The sequence below is a fragment of the Etheostoma cragini genome, chromosome 2, assembly GCF_013103735.1.
Source record: "Etheostoma cragini isolate CJK2018 chromosome 2, CSU_Ecrag_1.0, whole genome shotgun sequence".
NCBI lineage: Eukaryota > Metazoa > Chordata > Actinopteri > Perciformes > Percidae > Etheostoma > Etheostoma cragini.
The window spans coordinates 14,014,440-14,040,789 of NC_048408.1; the positions used below are offsets into that span (position 1 = coordinate 14,014,440).

The 26,350-nt window shown below is 38.2% G+C and overlaps 2 protein-coding genes across 2 annotated transcripts; both read right to left on the minus strand.

The window, feature by feature from the left end:
- Window positions 1–326: 326 nt before the first annotated feature.
- LOC117955672 (tetraspanin-5) lies at window positions 327–10,581 on the minus strand. The gene is made up of 10 exons (XM_034890302.1): window positions 10,157–10,581; window positions 8,192–8,242; window positions 6,353–6,499; window positions 6,082–6,252; window positions 5,850–5,975; window positions 3,609–3,656; window positions 2,817–2,933; window positions 2,666–2,727; window positions 2,233–2,285; window positions 327–2,111 (listed from the first exon to the last, which is right to left on the minus strand). The coding sequence occupies exons 1-9, from the start codon at window positions 10,238–10,240 to the stop codon at window positions 2,273–2,275; spliced, it is 819 nt and encodes a 272-aa protein (XP_034746193.1). The 5' UTR covers window positions 10,241–10,581; the 3' UTR covers window positions 327–2,111; window positions 2,233–2,272.
- A 1,504-nt stretch (window positions 10,582–12,085) lies between these two features.
- acer2 (alkaline ceramidase 2) lies at window positions 12,086–24,467 on the minus strand. Its single transcript, XM_034890290.1, has 6 exons — window positions 24,036–24,467; window positions 23,506–23,620; window positions 20,713–20,854; window positions 20,058–20,195; window positions 15,362–15,499; window positions 12,086–14,485 (listed from the first exon to the last, which is right to left on the minus strand). The coding sequence occupies exons 1-6, from the start codon at window positions 24,147–24,149 to the stop codon at window positions 14,299–14,301; spliced, it is 834 nt and encodes a 277-aa protein (XP_034746181.1). The 5' UTR covers window positions 24,150–24,467; the 3' UTR covers window positions 12,086–14,298.
- Between the last annotated feature and the right edge of the window lie 1,883 nt (window positions 24,468–26,350).

Sequence of the window (26,350 nt, forward strand, 5' to 3'; positions counted from 1 at the left end):
TAGTAAATATAAGTCAAAGGTCAAACACACAACATGACAAAAGTCAATTGTTCTCATTTTGAATTATTTTGTTGCCACTGACGGGCCGATGGATTTAATTTTTTGTTTTGCAGCAGTTCAACATTGAGACCTGTCATATTCATTTCAAACACTAGATGGTGGTATGGAGGTTTTTTTTTTACCAATAACTTACTTCTTGTAAATAAAGTAATCCAATAACTGGAACAATCACTTACTGTGAGAGTATGCTGTATTTATAAAAATGTATTAAGAACTGTGGCCAAACTCAATCAACGATCTATACAGTATGTATACGCAGACACAAGTTTACAAAGGCCCACATTTATTCAGATATATATTTACAACTTGTCACGACCCAGTTATTTACAAGAATTAGGAGTACACAGGGAAAAAAGCTATAATCAGGAGTATGTATAATTCACAAATATGGCACTGAGTGGTAAGAAAAAGTGTGATCAGTCAACAACAATCATATGAAGCTTTTAGTGGAAAAAGGGATATTACTATACAATTTAAATATATGTGTGTTTACACAATCTATTTGTAAAGCAATGTTCAGTTCATTAACCAAGGCTGCAGAATATTTGACTGGGAAGGAAAAGCTATGTAACATACTGCAGGTTCGTATCGCCTTTACATAAATTGGCTGCTTTTACTTTCATGCTGTAAAGTTCTATGGGTTGATACAAAATGATATGCTTTCAGTCTAGAATGTCTAGAAAAAAAGAGCATAACATGAGTTGTATCTCAGTTCCAAAGTTTGCATTTAAAATATAGCTGGTGAGAGAGCACTGGTGCTCTACTTTCAAGTAATGTATGTATATGTAGGCTATAAATCATTTCTACGTTCAGTTCAGGTCAGTTCCACCAAGCAGCACCAGCATGGGTTCATGTTGTGCTTTAAAAATAGCTTGTATCCTAATTTTCCAGTGAAAACTTACAGATCAAAAATATCTAACACAACAAACAAAAAAGGTATCTAATTAATTAAGCAGCTTTCATTAATGAAATACATTGGCAACAACTAAAGGATAGAGGAAAATCACTAAATGAACACTGAAAGTAAGGTAATGTGTAAGGAATGGCACAGCACGCATAGTGTGCTAAAATAAACATTTTCTGGGTCTGACACTATGGAGCCCCATGAAGTTACAGATGCACACTTTTAAGTGCACCCTCCAGTGGATGCTGCTTGACTTAAATAATCCACAATGAAACAAATCACTCTTTTATGAATAATAAAGTGCTTAAGGCTGAGTTTAGATTTGGATGCCCCATCTTCTGGTCTCTTTCAGTACATTTGGACATTTTTGTTTAACTGCCGCTGCCAAAACCTTCGGCAGACAAACTGCAACTTTGACAAGACTACAGCATCAATCCTATCCCATTGTGATCCTACATGCTACTATATCCACCTTACGTACTGTACGCACCTGTAGAATGTGAGCTTAATGTCACACATACAAATGAATCCAAAGTAAAATTCCCCATCGCTTTAAGTAGATTCCATTAAACATTTAATAAAAGTGCTAACCAGCCGATTCACGCTAAACTATAGTAAATATTTTACAAATACTTTTAAAATACGTTACATTGTTGAAATACATTTAGGGGAGCCAATGTCCTACCAGTAGACAATAGGCATGCAGTGCATTTCCAGAATCACTTTTATGTCTTTGTACACAACCCTTACATGCAGTGTTAAAAACTGCAGCTGTGAGACATAGAAAACCAATTCTTTTCTGAATGAAGCACTGCCTCTGATAAAAACATCATTTGTCCTGTGTAAAAGTTGCGACCCTATCCCCTCCTCCTTTACAGGATTACAAACCTAAGAAAGCTGAACTGAGACTTTGAGCCACTTCACCATCATAGCTGTTTTTACTGTAAAGCATGTACATTGCACTTGTTTAGGTCGTACTGTGTGAGAACTACATTACATTTTGTAGCTGGTGCTTCATTCAGAAATAGGGCCTCAAATAAGTCTAAAAATAACCTTTGCTATTCACATGTGAAGGAGACTCTTCGTTCTGGATGCATTAACGGATTCATTTATTTCCCTTCGTTGCTGGTGTCCAAACAGCAGAGTCCTGTAGAAACCAATATTTCAGTGCAAAGGCAATCAACAAGGGGGAAAACAGTAGAATCAATCAATATAAATAAAAATGTTTATATGCCGCAGCAATAATTATGAAATCCGGTAGTGCTTACCTGGTACATCCTTCTTGCCTTTGGAGATTCTGTGGAGGTCTTAGGTAAACAAACTGCACAAAACAAGAGGAAGATTTAGGAATAGATGCAATAAAAATAAAGACATTGAACTGAAAATTACATAACAAGGAAGTTCTGTGAGGCTGTGCTTAGGTAGAGAAAGTTACACAAGAAATGCATCTGTCTCACAATTAGGAGTCCTACAATTGTCGCTGGAGTTTTGACCATTAAGGTTGTACTTAAGCCACAATGACTTTGGGGCTAAATGCTATAGTCTGCATGCTGACATGCTCCCATTTTCTTTTTAAATGTTGACTGTGTTCAACCTTTTAGGTTTAGCATGCTAACATTTGCTTGCATTTAATTATTACTAAATCATTATCCCCAGCCCGGGTGAAATTGGGCTTGAAAGAAGACAAAAGGTGCCACCTACCAGCTCTCTCTCACGGCGTCAATGTCACTCACAAGATTTTGTGCTAAACAGATGCCAAAAATCTAAAATAAAGAACAAATATATCATATTACATATATTAAAAGTCATTAGAGATGAGATAATGAACCAAATCGTTGACATTGTTCCTCACCTGTAGTAATGCAATCCCTATAAAGATGCCTGCCACCACTGTCAGGTTTTCTTGAAGCCACTTCTCAAACTGAGGAACGCATCCTTTGATATAGATGAAGTTCCGCTGCTCAGAGTCCTGACAGAACATATAAAAAACAGGTTTATAGCCAAACAATCAAGTGCAGATGAAATGTTTTGGCTTTTACTTAGTTTGTTCTCTTAAAAGCTTTAAATCTTAGAGTTACTGTCGGTAATGAAGTTGGGATTTGCTTTGCTTTTCAGCAGTTGGCAACATCGTCATTTTTTATGGACACGCATAATTCTCTTTTTCATTCTGTGGTCTCCTCAAAAGCCCTTAACTCTGAACTAATTATGCCTGATTGTTAACACACACACTGAGCCAACTGTTTTTGGACTGTTAAAAACAAAAAAACAATTAGCTCACTATGGATTTTTTCTCAAATTTAAAGTCAAGAAAACAAACAGCCTTTTCCTTACATCATGCTATTATGGAGTGGGGGGTAATTATGGGGGAGGGGGTGCATTTCTGCAGCATGAGTAATACCACACGGCCCAAAGTGGTGATGGGGAGTCAACTGCTGTATTTGGAAGACTGTGGAGTTACATACTGAAAGAGGAATATTGTGCCATGGGGGGAGTACCTGATGACCTCATGTAGCCAAATAAACCTGCCTGAGGTAAAATAAGCCAGAGCCATTTCTACTCTTCAAACTTTCTTATAGCACTGGCTTACTTTTAGATCAGGTTCTCATTCTCTGTTATAAATGTAAGTTTCTGTGAAGCCACTCACCGTTTTTGCTCGGACGTCGTAGCCACACTGAGTGTTGATGACATCCTCCTGGGAAGAGAAGATTCATGATCATATATTTTTTCAAAAAGGTAAAGTCAAGAAATGTAGATCATATACTGGCAAGATGTAAAAACAGTAATGTTGCTTGATTCCAGCCACCTCATTTTTGTCACTGTTGAGGTTAACATAGCGTACCATTATATCGCAATGAACACTGCTGTCTAGCCAAATACAGGAGTGTGTTAAGCAGTTAGTTGCGTATTAGACAGCAGTGCTCCCATTGAATCTGAAATCTGCACAGATTTGAGCCATAGACTTGAGACTCAAGACTAGGATTTGAGTTGGATTTAGGTCGCAAAAATTGGACTTGAGTGCAGTGAGACAATACTAATGTTTTGAACCAGTAAAACCCAATGAAACAGACAAGCAGAAACTTAACCCTTGTGTTGTCTTCCCGTCAAAATTGAAAATCAACACTTTTGTGGATCCTATTTATCAATTTTTTTAACTTTTAACGTTTTCAACACTACGTAACACTAACTTATCAACTTCAGTTATACAGTTATTTTTTAAATTTATGATAAATAAACCTAATTTATAGAAAATTATACCTACTGTTTGAGTTAGAAAAGCAGAAATTAGGAATTGTTTCAACTAAAATTAAAGGAATGGATGTTGATGGATAATCAAAGACTGGAATATGTCAACTTTTACTCATTACTATTTCAAAACGACTACAATTCTTTTCTCTAAATGCTATAAAATTGAATGAGACCAAAATTACCCATCAAAATCCCCCCAAAGAACAATCATGTTATTTTGGGTAGTTAACAAGTACATTTATATAGGAAAACGGTCAATTTGATCCGAGGACAACATGAGGGTTAACTTGCAGAATGGTAAATTGTGACTTGCCTCAAAGACCTAAAAAGACCTCTGCATAGAGTCTTTTCATTTTGAAATGTGTTAAACTCCCATTTAATACGAGGCAACCTTCATCTGGTAAATCTTGTCTGTCAGAAATAAAGTGCTGGATGTCCCAAAACCTTTTCAAGCCTAATAAAAACAAATCCAGAAAGAATTTTCTCCGGTTGAGCCCTAATTTAAAAAAATCTTGGCTCCCTGTCGACAAATGTTAAACCTGCAGCCAGAAACCTGGGTGAGTACTTTTCATCCAAAAAAACAAAACAAAAAAAGTAATTCAATAATGGCTATTTCACCTGAGAAGCGTTCAAAAATCCGGTCTTTTTTTTGGTGGACCTGTGCTCGAGAAGTTCTCAAAGGCTTTTATTTCATCTTGGTGAGATTATTGCAATGCACTGAATATTCAGAGTTAAGCCAAACAAAACATCTCACGCCTTCAGCTGAAACAGAACACAGCTGCTCTGCGTTTAAGAAACACTGGATGACAAGATCATATCAGATCATTAATGATTTCACTCATTACTTTTAAAGCTGGGTTCAGCTCCCAGTTACATTGCTGAACTGCTGCCATTATTTTCATAGGACAGCTTAGACTTGAAAGGGGAGAGAAAGAGGAGAATGACATAAAGCAAAGGGCCGCGGGTCGGAGTCAAACCCGCGGCTGTTGCGTTGAGGAGTGAACCTCTATATTTGGATGCATGCTCTACCAGCTGGGCTAACCAGGCGCCCAATTTTATTTGCATTTGAAAAGTGCTGTATAAATAAAGCATATTATTATTGTCATCATCATTTATTTTTTTATTTTTGGCATGCTTATTATGATGAAGTGTTGCTCTCAAAGAGGAGGACCCGGGTGGAACAGAATGTCCTCGGGTCAGCAAATAAAAGAGACTCTTGTGCAACTTTCATTACAGTAAAGCACGCCAGTTTTACACAGAGAGCAGCAGTGTGAGCATTTTTCTGCCAAAAAATAAAAAGCCTTGGTCAAGATAACCCCTACCAGTCCCTTTCAGACTTTGCTGTGCTGGTAGAGTCGGACAGGACTAAACACTGAGGGCTCCATTTCCTTTTGGAGACCAGCCATGATAGTTGACAGTGGCTGCCAGCTTTTTGGAGGATGCAGATAACATAGCAATGAGTCACAGGGAAGACCCTCACAAATTTCCCTCAAACTAAAAGGTTTCAACATGTTAGAAAGTGACCTACTCGATTTGCTCTCCAACTTTAGGACACGGAAACACCAAATTAAACACATAGTCTTATTGTGCAATGAACTGGCTGTGGATTAGAAAGTGTTGAGTTTTTGTGGTGACATACTGCTGGATCTTTGGTGCAGCAGGAAAAGGGCACTCCACATTTCTCACGACTTGGGTTGGAATCAGTACAGTTGAAGTAGATGTTCAGATTCCAGTCGTCGGCTCCAAACGCTCCACAACACTCCCACTGCAAGGTTAAAGGAGACACAAAAGAACACACATATATGTCAACAATGTCCCACAGAAATTGAAAAAACAACACCAGAGTGAAATCAGTACTGTGGAGTGCTCACATATTCCTGTGTAAAGTCTATCAGGTTCTGCAGATCAATGTCGTCTCTGTAGGCCCGGATGTTGTTGTTAATGAAAAAATTGAGCTGGTCCTTGATCCAATCTTTGAAGACAAAGGCCAGGACTCCTGCAGTCAGCTCCAGGAAGAAGATGATACCCAGGAACACAGAGAACTGAAATATATTTAGCAAATATTATTACGAGAACCAGAAGAAGATTTTTAAAAAAAAGCCTTTCTTAGTTCATAACAATGCGTTTGATCAGGGAACATACAAATTTGAGCAAGAAAGAGTTTTCTCGCAGCGCTCCAATGCAACCGGCAAATCCGAGGATGAACATCACACCACCCACCACCAGGAAGAGCCAGACTGGGTCAAAGCCCCCCAGGTCTGTGATGGAGGAGATGTTGGAGAGAACACCCTGGAATAACATAGTGAAGGGTTAGAGGCTTGAAGTCATTAAAAGTGAAATCATTTGAAATCTGTCTCCACAAGCCTGTGGTGTGGTCCTACACCCTCCCAAAGTCCCAACTACAATAATGTGATGAGCTGAAACAGTTAGTCGATTGACAGAGATCCCATTGCAAATTAGTTTGACTATCACTTAAAGCAACAGTCTGACATTTTAGGAAATGTGCGTATTCGCATTCTTGCTGACAGTCAGATGAGAAGATTGAAACCACTCTCACATGTATGTAGGGTAAATATGAAGCTGGAGCCAACAGACGGTTAGCTTAGCTTAGCACAAAGATTGAAATCAGGGGGGAACAGCTAACCAGCCTCTATCCAAAAATCCCAAAATCTAACTACCAGCACTTCTAACTCACTAATCATCATGCTATTGTATAATTCTTTGATTTGTACAAATAACAAAGTGTCAAAACAACAAGTTGTGGCTTTATGGGGATTATGAGCTGGATTATTTCTTGGTATCAATAAGGGAGCTATAGGTGCTGGTAGGTGGAATTTGTTTCCTTTGGACTGAGCCTAGTCTCGCTTTGCCAGACCCTCCTACACACGCTGCAGAACTTCGGAGGAGGGCCTGGCTAGTCAACCCAGCAGGGTTGGCAGTAGAATGTGCTCTAGTTTATTGGCATTTATTTAAACCAGTCACAATCGTCGTGGGCGGTGCTACACTCCACACGGAGCCGCTGCAAAATAGCCCGGGGAAGGAACATCTTTTGGTGGAACGTGTACGCTAAAAGTTGTTTTAGTCGCGCAACAGAAAACTCAGATTAGACAGATAGACTAGCTGTCTGGATTTATCCTGCAGAGATCTGAGTAGTACCCATAGTCCTCAGAAATCCACCAGAGTTTAAATGACAACACAAAGAAAGCGGAAGGAAACGGACATCCGGGAAAAGATATCCAACCTGCGGAATTTCCTGCGGCCCCGGAGCAATACCCGGAAGTGGAACATGGAGGATATAGACTAGACAGAGCCAGGCTATCTGTTTCTCCTTGGTTGCAGTGTTTGTGCTAAACTAATCTGACTGACTGCTGGTTTCAGTTTTATATTTAACGTACAGACATGCGTGGCATCCATCTTGTCATCTAACTCTGAAACTGAAAATATTATCTTATTGTTTGTTCTATCCAAATTTTCTAGCACATTGTTTATGTTTTATATCATGTTAAATTGAATCCTTGACTAAAAAAAAGACATTTGAAGAGGTCACCTTGAGCTTTAGGAAATAGTGATGGTCATTTGTAATGAAGACGATAATCCTGTGATTAATAAATGCTAAAAACAATTGGTAGTTGTAGCCGTATAAAAAGTTCTTCAGTGAAAGTCAAGACACATGAAAATCCACTAGACTGCCCGTCCCCTTTTCCACCCCCAGTGCTGAGGCTACACAATGGATGAATCTGTGAAATGCATCAGATCCCTTCTTCTGTCCATTGTTCAGAGGGGCGTCCCACCGGAAATCATGACATTCCTTTCTGATCCAGCAAAGACACTGCTATTATATCTTTCAGTCAGATGGATGTACACAACAGTAGATGAATGTAAATGGTCACCTTAGTTCATAGATTATATGCAGGTGTCCATAAGTGAAAAGATTAACTGATTTGACTTATTGTTACACAGAGAGATAAGCAGTAAAATCACCTTTTCGCTCCATGCCCACAACCCAATGCCAAGGAACGCCACTCCAAGGAACTACCAGAGAGACAAAGAAGAGAGAGACAAGAGAGCATGATCATTTCTGCTGTGACTGCAACATGTAGTCATCACACAGATGCACACAAGAGAAACCACAGAGAGATTTTCCTGGCAGTGATTCCCTAACTAAATATTTTTTATGTTAAGTCTGCAGTATCAGCAGGAGACTCCCACGTTAGAAAGCATCTTCTATCAGCCTGAACACAATATGACTATCTCCACCTACAGCAGAAAAGTTCAAAACCACATTTCAGGATTTTTAAAAGTTAGGAATCAAGGCATTGATGGCATTAGAATAACAGTAGCCATGACATTATACTTATTTTAACACAATCACCATTGTTTACTGTTTTAGTATTCTATTCCAACACTACTTTGACGGTATTATTTTCACAAATGCTAAGACTTGCTTTTGTTTCAAATCATTGTGTGAATATGTTGATCTTATTTTCTAGATACTGGTCAAACTAAGCAACTTCAAGACATCACTGTGTTGCTGTAGCAACTTGTGATTTTGGGACAATTCTGTCAACATTTGTTTATTCTGGGATTGTGCTCCTTTAAATGAGTCAGCAGACCTTTTCCCTCAGAAGACATGTTGACAATATTTCATATCAATGAGCAGGTGTGCTGGTTGGCTGACTGTGTGGCAGATTTTTTTTGCATGCATTTTTGCATAATGTAAAGTGTTGGGTATTTAATTTACTGGATTTGCCAAATAACTGACAGTTCTATTTGCTTATTTCATCCATTAACAATTTCTAAATTTTTTATATCACAATACATTGATATTATGATTAGAGCTGCAACAATTTGGCTAGCTGATTCACTGAATCATTCTCCAGAAAATTAACTAGCAACAGTTCTGATAATGGAATAATCATTGTTGCCAAAGAAGCAAAAGTGCAAAAACATTCTTGTTCCAGATTTTCTGATGTAAGGATATACTGTTTTCTTTTGTTTATATTATAAATTCAACACCTTTGGGTTGTTGGTCAGACAAAACCATCAAACTGAAGACGTCACCTGGGACTACTTTCTGGCGTTTAGACATAATTTCTTGAGAAATAATTGATAGATTTATCAGTAATAAATTATTTTTAGCTGCCACCTAATCAGTTTAAAAGATAAATGTTTAGTCTATATAGATCAGAATCTATACTCTATTTACTATAATGTAATACCTGGAAAGGTTTGATCTTATAAAATGTTTGGCATTTTTAAACAATGAATCGTGTACGCTTTCTGCATATTGACTAAACAATTAGTTGACTAGCCTAATCATGGCAGCTCTAATCAATACCGCCCAGCATTTCTTTCAGATTTTTCCATTATTTATCCCTTAAAAACTCCTTTAAAAGCATTCCTTACACTACTTCTCCACAGTAACAGTGTTAGAAGAAGCACCCAACCAACCAGGTTCTGTCCAAAACTGGTAACTGGCTTGGCCCACAGTGGGACGTCCAGAAGTCCCTGATGGGGCGACTGGTGGGTTTCAAAGAACAAGAGGGGGTGTTTGCCTGAGATTTTCACTCAGGATAATCAGGAATGAAGACTGTTTGGTCTGCCCAAACATCACTGACACTACAATAAAAAACATCCTGAGATGTGAATGTATAACAGTCAGGAAAGCCCTTCTTCAGAGCTCCCTCACACTGATGATGTCTACACAACAACAAAAGCCTAAAGATGACAGAGCGAGCAAGTGCACACGGAGGCAGGGAGCCTATTGCAGGGGATAAAATCATTGTCTCCTATTAAAACCAACGGGGAGAAAGAAAACGGCTTCAATACTCACGAAACCAAAGCTTTGATGCAGAAACAAGACATTTCATGTCAGTGTGTATTTAGGCTACTAAATAGCTGAGGTTACCAGGCCTGAAGTCCAAACACTGCAAACAGGGGACTTACCCAAAATATTATGTTGAATCCGAAGATGAAATACTTGATGCAGCAGCTCACTTCATGAGCCTTGAAATGCTTTCCTGACATCATTTGGATAGGTTTTTGTCTTAAACGCCCGCAGTCGGAAATGAATCACATCTATGCTCCTCTCATCTGGTGTTTGACAGTCTTGTTGTGGAAAAACCTTATTTTCTTGAAAGGCTTGTCAAACAGGCCGTCAATTGTTTCGGCTTCTAATAAACATCGTCCTGTAATTCCGCTGACAAAAGGCGCAGGTGAAGCTGCAGAGGAGCGCTCAATCTGTCGAGATCAGTAAAGGTATAGATTTATTCCTGATATGAATCTCCAAAGGTAGAACGGGGAAAGGATTCCACTAAAGTCAACCAGATTAAAACCGATGATCTGACCCATAATCTAGATATGGCTGTCATTTGATTGACATGAGTGGGAACCAATGAGGGTCTTTAGTGGTCAAAAGAGGCGGGACTTCCTTCAGAAGAGGGCAGTTCTCTATGGCGCCACTGCCATCGGATGACCGTAAACTACAGTATCCCATGACATAATCACTTAGAGTTATAATGTATTCATCGGTGACTAATTATTTTTGGCTTAAAATAGAAAATACGACTTTAAATTAGAACTGTTGGGCAATGGGGACCCAACATGTTCAGTATTGTATTTCCATAATGATGTATTCATTGCATCATTATGGAAATACATATACAGCCAATAAAACCAACAATAACAGCGTTAGGTCATTTTATTTGGATTCCAGCTGCTTTTTTTTTTTCAACAAAGTCTGTTATATGCTATGTCTTTCACCAATTTCATTTCATAAATCCCCTTTTCATTACAAAGTCTTCTTTGTCAATCAAGACGGAATTAAGGGACATTTTAAAATAAAAACGTCCGGAATAATAATAAAAAAAGATCTGTATTCAAGAATTATAAAAAGAAGTCATTATGTATATACTGTCATAATGTTGTAGTTCTTTGTTAATTATTGAACTCGTTTGATCTCGATTAAAAATAGTGAAATTGCTACTATACTATATGTTGCTAATTACCTGAGTGGTGCTCAGCATTGACCTCATTATAATGCTTTTTACATTCTTACATGTTGTGTAACACATATTAAGCTTTTTTTTTTATTCTTATTTTTAGGATTTAGAGTCTACCTTTCATGACTACGGTTATGTCATGTTCAAGTTCACATTCACACAACTGCAAAGATCTAGTTTAGGACGTGGTCTTTTAGTTATTTGGTCCTTATTTGTGGAACAAAGTGCCTGAAATATATCACCCGTGTCAACGTTTAAAATACATTTTAACAGAATAACTACCAGTGTAGTTTGTATTTGTGGGGTGTACATTTCTTTTGGAGGGTATTTCTTTCTCGTATTTGTCTTTCTTGTATTTTTTTCTACTCATTTGTACATGTTTATTGTTGCTATATGTATTTTACTGGAAATCACAAAGAGTTTACCAGTACTTCAGTGTGTCATACAGTTGACACACTGAAGTACATAAAACGCCTTTCTCCAGCCTTTGTGGCGCATTCAGAAATCAATAAGCGTCTTTAAAGGGGCATGTACATAGGCCCACTATTGTATTGTGGGGAATGCCTATTGTCTAATTTGTATTCCCACAAATCTGCAGTGGTGGAATGCGTCTGAACACATTTCCGCAGACTTGTATCCCTCCATACTTACCAGCTAAGTGAAATAAAATAAAAGTAGATGTGGAAACATTTTGCCCCCTGGTGGCAAAAAGTGTCTTGCTTCTTCATGAGTCTCAGTCCAAACAGAACTCATTTAATGTGTGGTGTCTGTAAAGCTACAAAAAAGGTATAATTAATCGTGAACAATATTTTTGATGCATGCGTTATTCCAACATGATATCGTATGTGATCTGTTAAATGAACACCAGCAATCATTTTGAGTATTGGCTTGGTTTATTGCATAAAATAAAACAATTTACAGTTTGTTTACAAAACAGGATAAATTATGAAAATAAATATTTCTGTGCAGTTTGTCTGTATTGTCAATGCAGGCAGAGAAGAACTGAGATTTATATACACATTTAAGTCCATAAAAAAGACTTAACTCATTGTTATGAGATCATATTGACACCATGTGCCAAGACAAATATCACGATCCAGAGGGCAGCATTTAACAGGCTCTCTTGTTCACACCAACTCCTTTTTTGTGAGGGTGCTTCATACACACAATCCACCATTGTAAATCCGATGTGAAGTTCAATATCATTTTGCAGCACAATGCAAGTATTCCTGGGACCTACGACAGCTTTTTTCACATTCTCAATACTGTCTCAATAAAGTTTCTCCTAAAGATTAAAAAAAATAAACGTTTGACAAGACAAAGGCAATCATGCAATATCAAAAACTCATTCACCCTTCAATTTTGGATGCAGTGCACTTAGAAAAATATATATTGTTTTGGATTTAACAAAATACTTCAGAAACTCACAAAAAAAATTGTTTTTTTCTTTCTACATCATGATCCTTCAAAAGTTGTTTTAGCAATTTGAGTTCCCAGAAGCCTCTGCAGGAGGACGGGAGTCAGATGATATTAGTTAGCACAGTCTGAGGCAGTTTGCAAGAGCAACATTTAAAACAATGGTTTGTGGTGAAAAAGCTTTGGCGATCCTTATTTGATTTTTTTTTTTTTAGATTTAAAGTGTTTAGCTTTGCAACACACAACATATTTCCCTTACAAATTGGACTTGCATACTTTCTATTCATCTCTGTCAAATGAACACATTACTTTGACAAGTTAGACTAGGTTTTAGTAATAATAACATCATCTGTCCCAAAACATATACTTGCTATAACCTAAAGCTCATTTCCATTTGCTATTTAACACAATCATAACACTGTATTTCCCTTTTAGAGCAAACAGATTGGCTACATCACACAAGGAAACAATGTACCTTCATTTGCTTTTGTAGTCCATTTTCCTGTTTGATTAAGGCTTTTTGCACACTTTTCATGTTTAGCACAACGTCTGAAATACTGAACATGGAATAAATAACCCTGAAGAGAAGTATAAGAGTTGAGACTTGCTGTTGAAAAAAGACCAGCTGATAAAAACTTCAGCATTCAAAGCTGTATTTTGGCTAAGTTTTAAATACATAACTGTAGTTATAACTGCAGTGTGTGCAATTAGCCAAACTACATAATAATTTCCTTGATTACTCAATCATATTTCAATACATTTTGATTTCACATTCAGTTTTATTTTTTTACTTTGGGTTTTGGCCAATATGAAAGGGTAACTATTCATTAATTTACACCTTGGAAAATAACTATTTATTACATTTTTAGTTTACAAAATATACAGGATAACTCGGAACACATTTCTCAATATTATATTAACACAACACAATGGCATGTTGGAAGCAAAACATAGCACACACACACACACACACACACACACACAACAGATAGAAGCCTATTGTGTTTCTGGCGCTTTAAATAAAAACGTATGTTCACAAAGAGGGCAGATTTATGAGCCTGAACTTGTCATGTATTTAAAACACATAAGGCATTGTGTGAAATAGTTAAAACACTTATGTAACATCTTATGGATCAGCTTGCTGATTCATTGGGCATAGAAATATTGGCCGAGCAATGAATGCATTGTGCATTAATCAGTTACTAAATCTAGTGATTTGTTGTTTCTACATGCTTTCATAATGACCAGACTGCACCTATGAGATGCTTTACTTGGGTTTATAAAGACAATGAAATGCTCTATAATGAGGTTTTATGAGTTAAAACGTAAATCTTCTTTTTAAAGAAGGCTGAAATCCATATTCCTACCTTACATGATCTTATATGTATAGCCTGAGACTATGGTTGGAAAATGTTTTTTGGCTTTGATGCTGTGTCGTTTAAAAAGTCACCCTTTCATTGCCACGTCAGACTAATTTGTGACACTTTTTGTTGTTTGACAGAGTTGCATAAATACTGCTGTGTAATGAAACCAAACTGGGATAAAAAAGGAAAAGATAAATCCTCACTGTAAGCCCCAATTTGCATCACCTCCATCACCCAGTCCCAAGAGGCCACAAAGTTACCATCCTGGTGAGATGCGTTAAAGCACGGCCAGACAAGTTTTGTCACCTTAAGTCACCTTGATAGCAGACTTTTTGTGGACCCAGAGGAAGGAAACATAGGGCACGCCGATGAAGGCCCATTTCTCGTTGGGCCAGAACATGATGACAGGTCCTCGCTCCGGGGCCTCAGTCGCGACGTCAAAGTAGGCGAAGCAAACGCAACCCAAGTAGGAAGCCAGACAAATGAGGATGTGCCTGTAGGAGCAAGAGGAGTTTGAATGACTCTGCCAGAGAAATGGCTCTCTAAATATTTCCAGGTGTTCAGAAGATAGTTTCTAGAGGATAGAAGGAATGCAGTCACCAGCACCGAACCATTAACAAATTATAGAGTAGAGATGTTCTGACACCAGAATCGGAAAAGCCTCAGATTTGCCTAAAATGCTGGTATCGGTAAGTACTCAAGCTTATGCACATATCCAATGCCACATAATTAAGCCCCAGACAAAAATCTACTTTAAAGTAGTTTATTACTGTTATTTTTTCCGTTATGACTGACTGTCAAACTGGGTAATAAAAAGAAAGTTATATGGCATTCATCGTTTGTGTTTGTTCATGTTTCCCAAAAAATTGTAACCAGAGCCAGACCGTACAGTAATGGTAATCATCCATACAGGGATAGTTGTACACAGCTAAAAACATAATAAAACATATGACGCACTGAAACCGGATCGGTACTCAGTACGGCCGATACGCAAGTTTAGGTTTTGGAATTGGTGAGCAATAAACTGGTATCAGACCCTCTCTAGTATACAGTCTGTAAGCCCACTGAAAACATATTGTTTTCATTGAAAATCATCTTGTTTGACAGTTTTTTTTTATATTTTGGCCATTCCAGAGCAGCACTCACTTTTCTTTCATGTTTTAAGTTTCAAACACTCATTTCTGGAAAATTCTTTAAATAAGTTAAAATTCTCTTTATAGAAAGAAAGAAGAAAAAAAGAATTTTGGGACTTAACTAAAATATGAAAGGACTTTAAAAAGATGGGAATTTTTTTGTAGTGTAACAATAGCTAACATTTTGTGTCACAGTGCAGCACATGAACGACTCTTTTGTGTTGTCTTTAAGCTTACCAAGCACAGTGTAAGTAGGGAAAGTTGACAGATGACCACATCTCACAGAATATCCTGTCACTGAGCCAGCAAAGCAGAGCCAATGCCCACCAGATCCCTGAGACCAGACCCAACTTGAACACACGTGGGTTTTCACACCTGCAACGACCAAACAGAGCACCAAGAAATGTGTAAAACTGTGTAAACACACAAACATATTCACACAAAACACATGTTTGACAGCTGAGCTAAGACCAAAAGCAGACTTACAGTACATATCTTGCTTATAATGTTGCTCCTTGTTACACCATTATCAATATTCAAGAACATAAAAGTACACACAGTTCACTGATGTTTCTATTTGATTTCATTCAGAGCAACAAGAGTGAATCAGTTTATGCAGAAAAATTGCATTTAACGTGAAATGAAAAATACTTTGTAAATGATCTAATCTGCATAACACATTGCTATTTAAACCTGATTTGTTTTGGCTACTTTAATATATTGATCTGTTTTTTGGGCACTATTTGGCAGTGGAAACGCACTGTCAACACAACACTGACAATATTAAAACACAAACCAATATGAACTTATCAGCAAACAGCTGCAACATAAGCCTCAACTTAGTTTGTCTGTACCTGATGAATGTAAATCCATTATTAACTAAGCTTTAACCTCTGTGTTTGGTCTCCAGTGACTCCGTTCAGTAATATCTGGCTTTTTAGCTGCTAAATGCTCCCCTATATTCAGCAGCTAGTTCCTTACTTTGTGAGGGCAGGAAGCGTACAGAACACTGAAAGACTCACAAACGCTTTTTAGGGCTGAGGGTAACTGCAAATATACAGAAACGTAAACCATGGAATGTCCTCCACCAGTAGTGCCAGCTTATACAAAGGAAAATAGACTACATAATTTTAGTTTGAGTGAGAATTAAATACTTTTTGAGAATATTCTTTCTAGCCTGACGCATCTTAAGCAACCCAGAGTAGAGGAATTCATATGTGGAGGGTCTCTTTCAGAGTACACTGGGCTTTGTGTTCAGTTCTGGTGGTGTACAGATTTGTAATGATTTTACTGACAGTGTTAGTATGTCCAAACCAGGATGTTAAATTGTAGGTTGGGACATTTATCTTCAGATAAGGGGATTCTCTTCTCTTTCCTTTTGGGAGCTGACAGAACAATGATCCAAGTACAAAGTATTAGGGTGCATTAGCCTGGTCTCTGCACAAATATTGCCTAGTGGACACACAACTGACCTACATGAGACATGTGCTAATCCAGAAGGCCACTGATAAAACTATTCTTAGTCTTGTCATCCTTAGACATACCAGTTACAGCCCTGCTGCTGTTGCTGACTGAGGAAAACACTGTCAAAACAGAGACGGGTGAGGAAGCGTGACTAGACTGTGTTGATGATGCAGCCATTTAGTCACTGTGACACAGTTTGTCACCTGTCCTTCAGACAGAGGATTTGATGAAGTCATGCCATTTCACAAGCCTTAAATTTGAGTTACCATTGTTTCAAGGAGAAAGGAATGTCAAAATGACACAAACACTTTCCAGAAAGCACTAATAAGATTTAAATAAAACACAAGCATCACTCAGCTGTAGAGGCCACAGCTAAACTGCCTTAAGCAGAGAGCCTAGGGGGTCCTCAGAGTTAGTGCAGAGTGTAGCAGGGGGGGGGGGGGGGGTCTGAAATATAATATAATATACATTCATATGAATCCAACATGTTAACAGCAATGACAGACTGGCCTATTTGTGAAAAAACTAAACATTTACACATTGAAAATAAGCTTTTCCTACTATAGGTAAGGTGGCCATACAGTGAAGCGTAGGAATTACCGTGTGTTTAACATTAAAACATGATGTTAATTTTTGAGTAACCAACATTAACCACCGTAAGTGTACTGAGTCAGGCTGAAGCAGCAAAACCTTGGATTGTATTGAATTGAGGAAGGTTGCATTTGAACAATTAAGGATTCAACTTCTAAGAGAAAAAGTGTGTTCTTTCTACTACACCGTCTTGCTTTAATTAAATTAGGACCAAACTGGAAAACTGTCTCCATGTTGCATAATTTGACCAGAGAGACAGCAGAAAAAAATGGTGTCACGAGTAATCATCAGCAACAGGAAGTACAAAAATAGAAGCCAATGAAACTTCCCAGAGGGAAATAGGCCATTAAATTGTCATCAATATTCTATTATACCATTAAGTGTTTCGATCGATGATATTCACATGGGAACAAATCAGACAGTACTAAGCCAGCTATTGGCTCAGTAACTGCCTTTAAATGCATACAGTACAACGCCAGTGCCATATGTAAGCAAACAGCCCTTCCTGCTTACAAACAGACACTGACAAAATCATCACTGCACAGCTGGATATCTTAAATACTGTGCCTATCAGCTTTAACAAGCTGTATGATAAGAAAAATGACATGAAACCAGGAGTTCTCCTTGGAGACGTGAGCGTTAGTGTTGGAGGCAAAGATAAGGGAAGGAAAGGCCAGTCCGCCGAATGTCTCTGGGGTGGAGCACTGCTGATGGGCTTCTCTCACTCAAGGGAAAAGAAAAAAAAGAGGAAACAAAGCCTGCTATTTCCCAAAGACGCTAAAAGTGTTCATGTATTAATTTTAATGACATAAAGGCATAGTTTTAGCATATTAGATGAGGGGGGCTAACATGCAACAAAGGTGCCTGGCTGCCGGTATTGAGCCAGGGAGGTTGCAATCACAGTATATTTTATTTTAGCCAACACCCCTATTTTTAAAATTATGTTATCTTAACTAAATAAAATGTATATTTGATGATGTGTATATATGACTATGTGTATAAATACATACATATGTATGTATTGTTTTGTACTTTGAGGCCATTTTCTTTTTAACTTTTTTTTTTTTTTTAAGACACCAGAGTTAAATAATGAGTTGGACATGAGTCAAGGTAGGACTCCATCTCTTGTTTCAGTTGGAGTTTTGAATAATAAATTAGCTGGTATAGTACAGTTTATGGATGATATCCACCCATTACTTTTATATGTGATAATTAACTTTGCTCTCATGTGTACACACCCATGTTTCAGACATTACAACTTTTGTTTGTTATATATCATAACATGTCCTACATGAGTAACTATGACTTATGTACGTATTGTTGCTTCAACAGGAATCTAAAAACGGTTGGCTGGACAAGTTGTACTTTCCCAACTGGAAGGGACTTGAATAGGGGCCAACAGCCTTACAGTAAAGAAAAATGAGAAAACAACAACAAAATAGTCTGTCTTTTCAGAGGGCAAAAGTCCATCAGCCGGGGCCACCGGAATTCTTTCCCTCTTAGCAGAACACAGACAAGAGGCCTCCGTTGATGACTGGCACTTGCACTAATGTCAGGAATAACACGTTGAACAATGAATGACTTAAGGTTAAAAGACTGACTGTGGTGAGTAAGGGATGTGGGAAAAGGAAACAACACAGCAGCTCCACATTGCTGTGACGGAGGAAAGCAATACACACGCGCGCGCAAACAGGCACAAGTAGCTTGTTGTGGGTTTTCACGAACATTCTTTCACATTACAATGACCTATAGTTACCTTGGAACAGACAACATATCATTGTGCAATGTACTATATGTGTACAAAAGGCCAAAGGTGACATGTTAATGTACTGTACTAAAAGCTACATCTTTACACCAATTCAATTTTTTCCAGTTAACTACTTAACATTACAGCAGCTGTTTTCACTGACTGGATAACTTTGAACCACTGCCATGGGCATTAATATCTGCTGCTGTATTACTACATTCAAAATTAGCCTAGTATATATTTTTTGTAATTATTTTTTGGGCTTTAATGATTTTTACTGATAGAACAGCTATGGAAAGGAAAGGGGGAAGAGAGAGAGAGATGGGGGGGGAACGACATGCAGCATAGGGCCATGGGTTGGAATTGAACTTGGGCCGCTGTGGTAAGGACTGAGTCTTGGTACATGCGGCGTGCGCTCAACCAGGTGAGCTACCGGGGCACCCCAAACATTTGCCTAGTTAAAGCATAAGTGGTGATTTACGCACCGTATTATTAAAATGGGTTGTATTCTTCTATTCACGTACATTAGGTTACGAAAAATATTGAAACCTATACCGTCAGGTGTAACTGCTGTGTAACTCACATTCGTTGCTATGATAGGACCGGCTTAAAGTATAAGCGGTAAAGGAATAGTTGACACATCTGAACTGCTTAATAATTGTAAATTAGGAAGCTTTGAACTCAATCAAATCAAACATCCCCTTACCCCGATCCAGGACTGCCATACTACAAATCACTGTAGATGAAAACATTAGGTGGGTACTAACATGATGACATAAAAACAAAACACATGAAACATTCAAATTACTCTCTGACTAAGACTAGGCTTTTTTATCAAAGTCAATACAAAGATTTCAAAACTTGTGGATTTGTTTGGACTTTTTTTTCTCTCCCCTTTTTAAATCCCTAAGAACATTGTCTACCATCAACTGAGTCCGTACAACATTTGTACAACATTTGTACATTTGTACAAATGTTGACATTTGTTGACATTTGTCAACATTTGTAACAAATACTTTGAGCTACTTATTATTTGAGATTCCCTGAAACATAGTATGATGGTCCGGGGTCAGGACTCCACGTTCACCTGCCCACACTCACCTTTGCTGTTTAAAAAAACAGTACACCAACCTTTTAAGCTCAGTAATTAGCAGCGCGGTGCAGGGGATGCCCAGAGTCATAAGTGACAACGAGTTGACGACAGGTTTAATGAAGGCCAGCCCAGTGGTGATCCCTGATAAGATGCCAATGACCACTTTAAACCTTGACCTAAATTAAAAAGAAAAACAATTGCAGAACCAAAATTCCAGCAGTAGTGCACTTATGAACAGCATTGTGAAACTCAGAAAGACAGTTATTTCCAGAAGGCACTACAACACACTAGCATTCAGACAGTAAACAAGAATCACTCAGCAACAAGAGGGACATTTCTAGGTGACAGCCTGAAGTGAAAGAGCAACCATGACAGCTCTTTGAGAATGGAAAGAGAAGTAAAGACATGTGATAAGTTTTTTCGGGTACCAGCTACTACTGGATAGGCCTATTAATAAACAGGGAGTCATAGCAGCAGTGACAAAATATTTTAACTCTGCTAATATGACTACCTGACATGTGAAAATATGGACACAAAATCTAAGTGGAAAACAGCCTTTGTTTTGTTTGTAAAAAATATATAGTATTTATAAAATAGCTTATGATAGCACATGGTTGGACCATGGATTTAAACACCCACACACCAGTTTTAGGCTCCTAAAAGTAGTTTGTTCTGATAGAGTGGCCAACATACCGATCCCTTCTGAACATCCTGGGCAGGTATCTCTTGGGAAACCACATGGCAATGGCACACATAAGCACCCATAAGATGGCCAACTCATCCAGCATCTGGCCAAGGAAGCTGAGGGTGGCGTGGAAATATGTTGATCCAATACCTGAAAGAAAGAGACACAGAAACAGATAAATGTTTGTTAGAAGAGAGAAGTCACAATTGATATGTTCCTATTTTAATTTCTCAAATAAGAAAAGTAGCAAAAGGGATGAAAAACTGATAGAAAGTTGCAAATGGCACCTCTAAATGAGACCACTTCAAACGGATTACATTTGTAAAAAATAAAAAACCCTAGTGACTTTACATGTTTTAAGTTGACTTCTGGGATGTCAGGGACAGAACTGAACACTAGAATAAACAAGTTAATCACAAATAGTTACTTGGGAACCAGTGTTATAATTCTGGAAGGATTGATCAGTCTGTTCAACAGACCTTCTATTTTTAAAATAATTTGTTTTCATAACAGGAGATACCTTCAGTGAATAATGAACTTCTTATCCAAAAAGGATAAGAACTACTCTCAGTCAGCTGTTCCTAATCATGACAACCTGTCAGTGTCCTTGAAGATCACTGACAGTCAAAATAAAACACACAGACCACCGTCACTTTCTCATGGAAATGGAGTTGAAACCATTAACAATTATTCAAATTTCAATAATCAAATGGCATGGATTAAGTAATTTCTTGGTCAAAAATGCCAAACTTAATTGGTCCCAACTTTTTGTAAATATGTAACTATTAGCCGTCTTCTACGATGCTAAAGTGAATATTTGGGAGTTTTGGACAGTAAATTGGATAAAACGAGACGTCACATTGGAATGGATTGGTAAAATTGTGACCGGCATTTTTCGCTTTTTTCTGACATTTTGTTGACCAAACGATTAATCAATAAAATATTCAGCACATTAACCAATAATGAAAATAATCCCATCCAATATGCAGGACTCAGTCCAAACACTGCTGAGGCCAAAACCAAAGAAAGGCAACTGAATTCAGTTTTGGAAATAGAAGCTATAGTGTTGCCGTTCTGCTCCAGTAAAAGGTTGTCCCAACGACAGAGAAAGAGGTACAGAGATGAATCCACGTAACCTCCTTGTCAGCCGTGAACGTTTTAAAAGCCTCCAGATTCCAAACAATGGATGCAAACAGAGCTCTTCCTGGGCCACTTATATATACAGGAAGCATGTGTGGTATGGAACAAGAAATGTGTGAACAAAAAAAGGAGGCTGCTTTTATTTTGACCACTGGTTTGGAAGGCAGGTGTGGAACAGGGTTTTGAAGCAGTCATGTGATTGCAATGACATGAAAATAACAGATTAATACAAAGTCCACATCAAGTTCAGCTATGCAAATCCTTTTCAACAGCTACTCAGTTCTCATCCATGAAGGTCACCTCCCAGGAACATGGGGAGGTCTGTCAGGTTATCTTTGCTGACAGTGCAAACAGCAGCTATCAGAATACTATCATAGAAAAGAAAGAAGAGAAAACCCCAGCAAATGTTCCCATTTCAGAATCTGTAACCAGTGACTTTTGCGTTTAAAGGTCCCATGGCATGAAAATTTCCCTTCCTGAGTTTTTTTTTTTTAACATTAATATGCATTACACCAGCCTGCCTATAGTTCCTCAGTGGCTAGAAATGGTGATAGGAGTAAACCGAGCCCTGGGTATCCTGCTCTGCCTTTGAGAAAATAAAAGCTCAGATGGGCCAATCTGGAATCTTGCCCCTTATGAGGTCATAAGGAGCATGGTTACTTCCCCTTTCTCTGCTTTGCCCGGCCAGAGAATTTCGCCCACCCATGAGAGAGAGAGAGAGAGAGATCATGGTCTCAAACAAGCAAAGTGGCAGTTGGTCAAGTCCACACCCCCACCCTCCACCTTGCCCCCTAACCCCAATAGCTACAGACACAGAAATGGCACGTCCTAAGGAGAGCTCATTGGGGGACTGGCTGTAATTCTGCACCAAGGCTGAATTTAAGAAAAGAGACTTCAGGCATTAAAAAAGCACCATGTGATGGGAGCATTAAAAAATGACAAAGACTTGGTTACCAAAATTGGTAATTTTCTCTCTAACTGATTAATGGGCTAACTGCGTCAGCAGTGTATTTTCTCTTAAAGGATTACAGGCCACACTCTAATTATAATTGTCCAGTTCTGCACTACATATGCCAGATCAAAGCATGCTTTTATACCCCATGAACTGGCATATAAAGAACTAGGGGATGGAATTACCAGATACCTCCTGATACGATATCATCACAATACTTCTGCCCCAATCCGATATTTTTGCGATTTTAAACATATTGCAACATTCTGCAATATATTGCGATGTATAACTTCTCCACCTTTTTTAGAATTTCAAATGATGTCCCCAAAAGGAAACTGTTTTATCTAAAAAGATACATTTCTCTGTTTGTTCAAATCACTTCACTTCTATTGATGCAAAATTGGATTGTCAAGCAGACAAAATGACCAACACATGTAATAAAAGACCGATACTTGGCACCTGTGTATCGATATAGTATTGCCACTGAAAATATTGCGACACTATGCTGTAATGATTATTCCCCAATCCCTATAAAGAACACATTAAGTTTTAGCCTGACACTCTGCAAAATGTATAAAGTATTGTGTTAGCTGAGGGAAGTTGAAGTGAGGGTAAGATGACGGAGATGTCCCACAGAGTTGAACAGAAACTTTAAAAGGTATAAAGGTCGTCACACAGTTTAGACATTAATGTCAACCAGGCAACTTACCAACCACAACGAGTAGACTCCATATGAGGTAAATCCCACTGTTGAAATGTGTTGCATATTGGCGGAACAAGCACATTAATATGGGCGGCAGAACAAAAAACAAAATGTTGCTTATCTGAAATGATAAGGAAAAGAAAAGCTATGAGCAAAAATGCATCACAGTTGAACTAATCGTGTAGCTCAATGACAACATGCTTGTCAAAAGTTGATCCGTGCGCGAGCACTGCTAGCCTAACAAACTTGTCAGCCAGTGGAAAGAATGAAGAAAAGGAACGTTTGTCCTCTGATGCTAACAGTACACATCATGATGCTGAAGCTGAAGGCAGCCAAACTGTTGAAAGTCAGCATAACTTGCAGCTAGCTAGCAAGCTAACCTAATATTAAAAGCGATAAGAAAACAATGCAATGCAAAGGGAAACAAAGCCAGAAAAGTTGTTGTCTAGTTGAGCTGTGGCTGTATACAAAACTCCATTATGCAAAAAATAAAATTACAAAGCACACATCGTTAGGTAACGTTCAACCCGACCAACCGTGTTGTAAAATTCAGCGATGCTGGGGTAAATAAGGTAATTGCCTTCACACCAATCCACATCGGAGCTGCCAGCCAGCAACTGGTCCCAAAAAATGAGATTAACATTACTCATGTCTGGACTAGTTCTGTCGGATGGACAGTGCACAGCAGACAGCACTCCGCCGTCCGCTTTGGAGGTAAATAAATAAAAACACTCGCGGAAAGTCACTCTCTGTCGGATAGTTGCTCATAAACTAGATTTGAACGTTTGGAGAGCTGACACGACAATGTGATAAACTACAGAAATCGTCGCTGAACAGCATTTGAAAGCTTCTGTCGTCCCAAAAAGCCTCTTGCTCGGTCGTAACGCTCAGCCAGCGTTGTGCATTGACAGCTGCTCTGTCTGTAGCCAAAGAGTGTTTAAGCGCTGCGAGAGAACTCCCGTCTGTCTGCTTCCTTCATTGGTGGCGAATTATTTTTTTTCTGTTTTTCTGCAGGATGGCAGCGGAAGACACATGAATATTCATTAGGGAACTCATCCCTGAATGGTTAGTACTCGTTGGCTGCTCTGGTTGGGTTGGTTAGGTTAAGGCAAGAGGTGGGTTAGCTTTAGGCAAGAGGAGTGGGATTGGTTATGGTTAGGGTAAGAATGTCAGGGTGAGCCAATCAGGGATGAGTCTTCCCCCACCAGCCTGCAAAAGAAAAAAAAATCGCCAATGGCCTTTGGTCTGGTCCCCCCATAGACAGTTAAAGAAAGTAGTAGTAGTAGTTCCCCCCTATTTTCTTTTCTCCAACCGTTCTCTTAATGCATCCATGATATCAACCCCTAGACAACCAGCTAAGAGAAGGACGATGAACTTGAAACGACTACTAAAGAATAACGTTAAAAAATGTTTTACATCACTAATTAAACCATATGGAAACACAAATGTTGGTGTAGGCCTAAGTTTTTATCCTCACATGTTTAACCAACCTTTTGTTTTCACTTCAGTAGGCTAGTGCATTTCTCGTTGTGTGATTTGTTAGCAGTGTTATAAATAACGCTACACTTACATTTAGGTATGTCTCTCTTTGCTTTAAAAATTTATAAAAAATGTACACAAATGTTTTTGCTTGTTATGCTACAGTTATTTAGCAGTTAGGCCTACTGTTTTCACACACAATTGTGTGAGTTATGCTGTTGGTAATGTGCCTTTCACAGAAGATATTTCAACTTGTCATAGCAGGAAAAGCAGAGGTAATTTCTCCATTCTGTTCAAGTTGCAGTGTGACAGTGAGCCAACATGACAATACCACGACCAGAATTCAGGCATCATAGTTTTATTATCTTCAGATGTGCTTTTCCTACTTTGACATTTGACATTTGACACATTGTTTTCGTCTGTTATTGTGTGCACGACATGACTTACTGGTACATGTGAAACAGTACCATCATCATGTTTTTGAAGTTGTGTTGTTTAGTGCTGATGATCAAAGAAAGAAAGGGCTAGACTGAATTAGTTCTAAAGTCTAAGGACATTCAAATCAGTCCAGGACTTCTAGATCTAGTTATTTAGATTAAGTGGGACTGCTGCATTTTCTGTGATGAAAACAGTGACAGAACAGATCTCTTATTTTACAACTGTGACTGTAATTGGGGTGATGTTCATTACCTGACAGTTTTTTTTTTTTGAAGTCTGTTGGTGAAACTGAATTTACAAGGGAAGAAATCATTTTTGCATTACCATGACAGACAAAGGACACAATTTGATTCTGAAAACTGTTGACATTTTTGGTAAATTATATTTACATGTAAATCAAGATTATCGAAAACTAAACCACCTTTACTTTACATTATTCTCTCATCGTCCAAAGTATAGAGAATCTGTATGTGCAGGCTCTAGTGTTTACAACCATGGTCATTGGGGGTTTAGTTCGTTTAGCTTAGTTTTGTATTTGATGTGTTATTTCAACTATGTATTTCTCTATTATATCACAACTGTTGCTTTTACAAAGTGAACTGCCTAGAGTGGGACGGTACTTATCTTTGAATCACAGCTGTATACTCTCTGGCCGACGCATGCTCAGTGACTCAACAATGCCCTCTTCATGTTGATGTGACTTCCATGGTCATAACCAATTAATTATTTTAAGTATTTGTTAATCATGCTTAGAGTTTTAAAAATGACCTTGTTCGCGCATTCAGCTCATCATCTCTTGTGTGGGGGTTAGGCTACCTTCTTTTATGTAGTATTTTATGGACCTATTTGCAAACGGAAAAACAACAAATACATAAAGAAAGACATAAATAATAAATATAAAAAAATCATCAAATAATGACATTATGTCCTTATT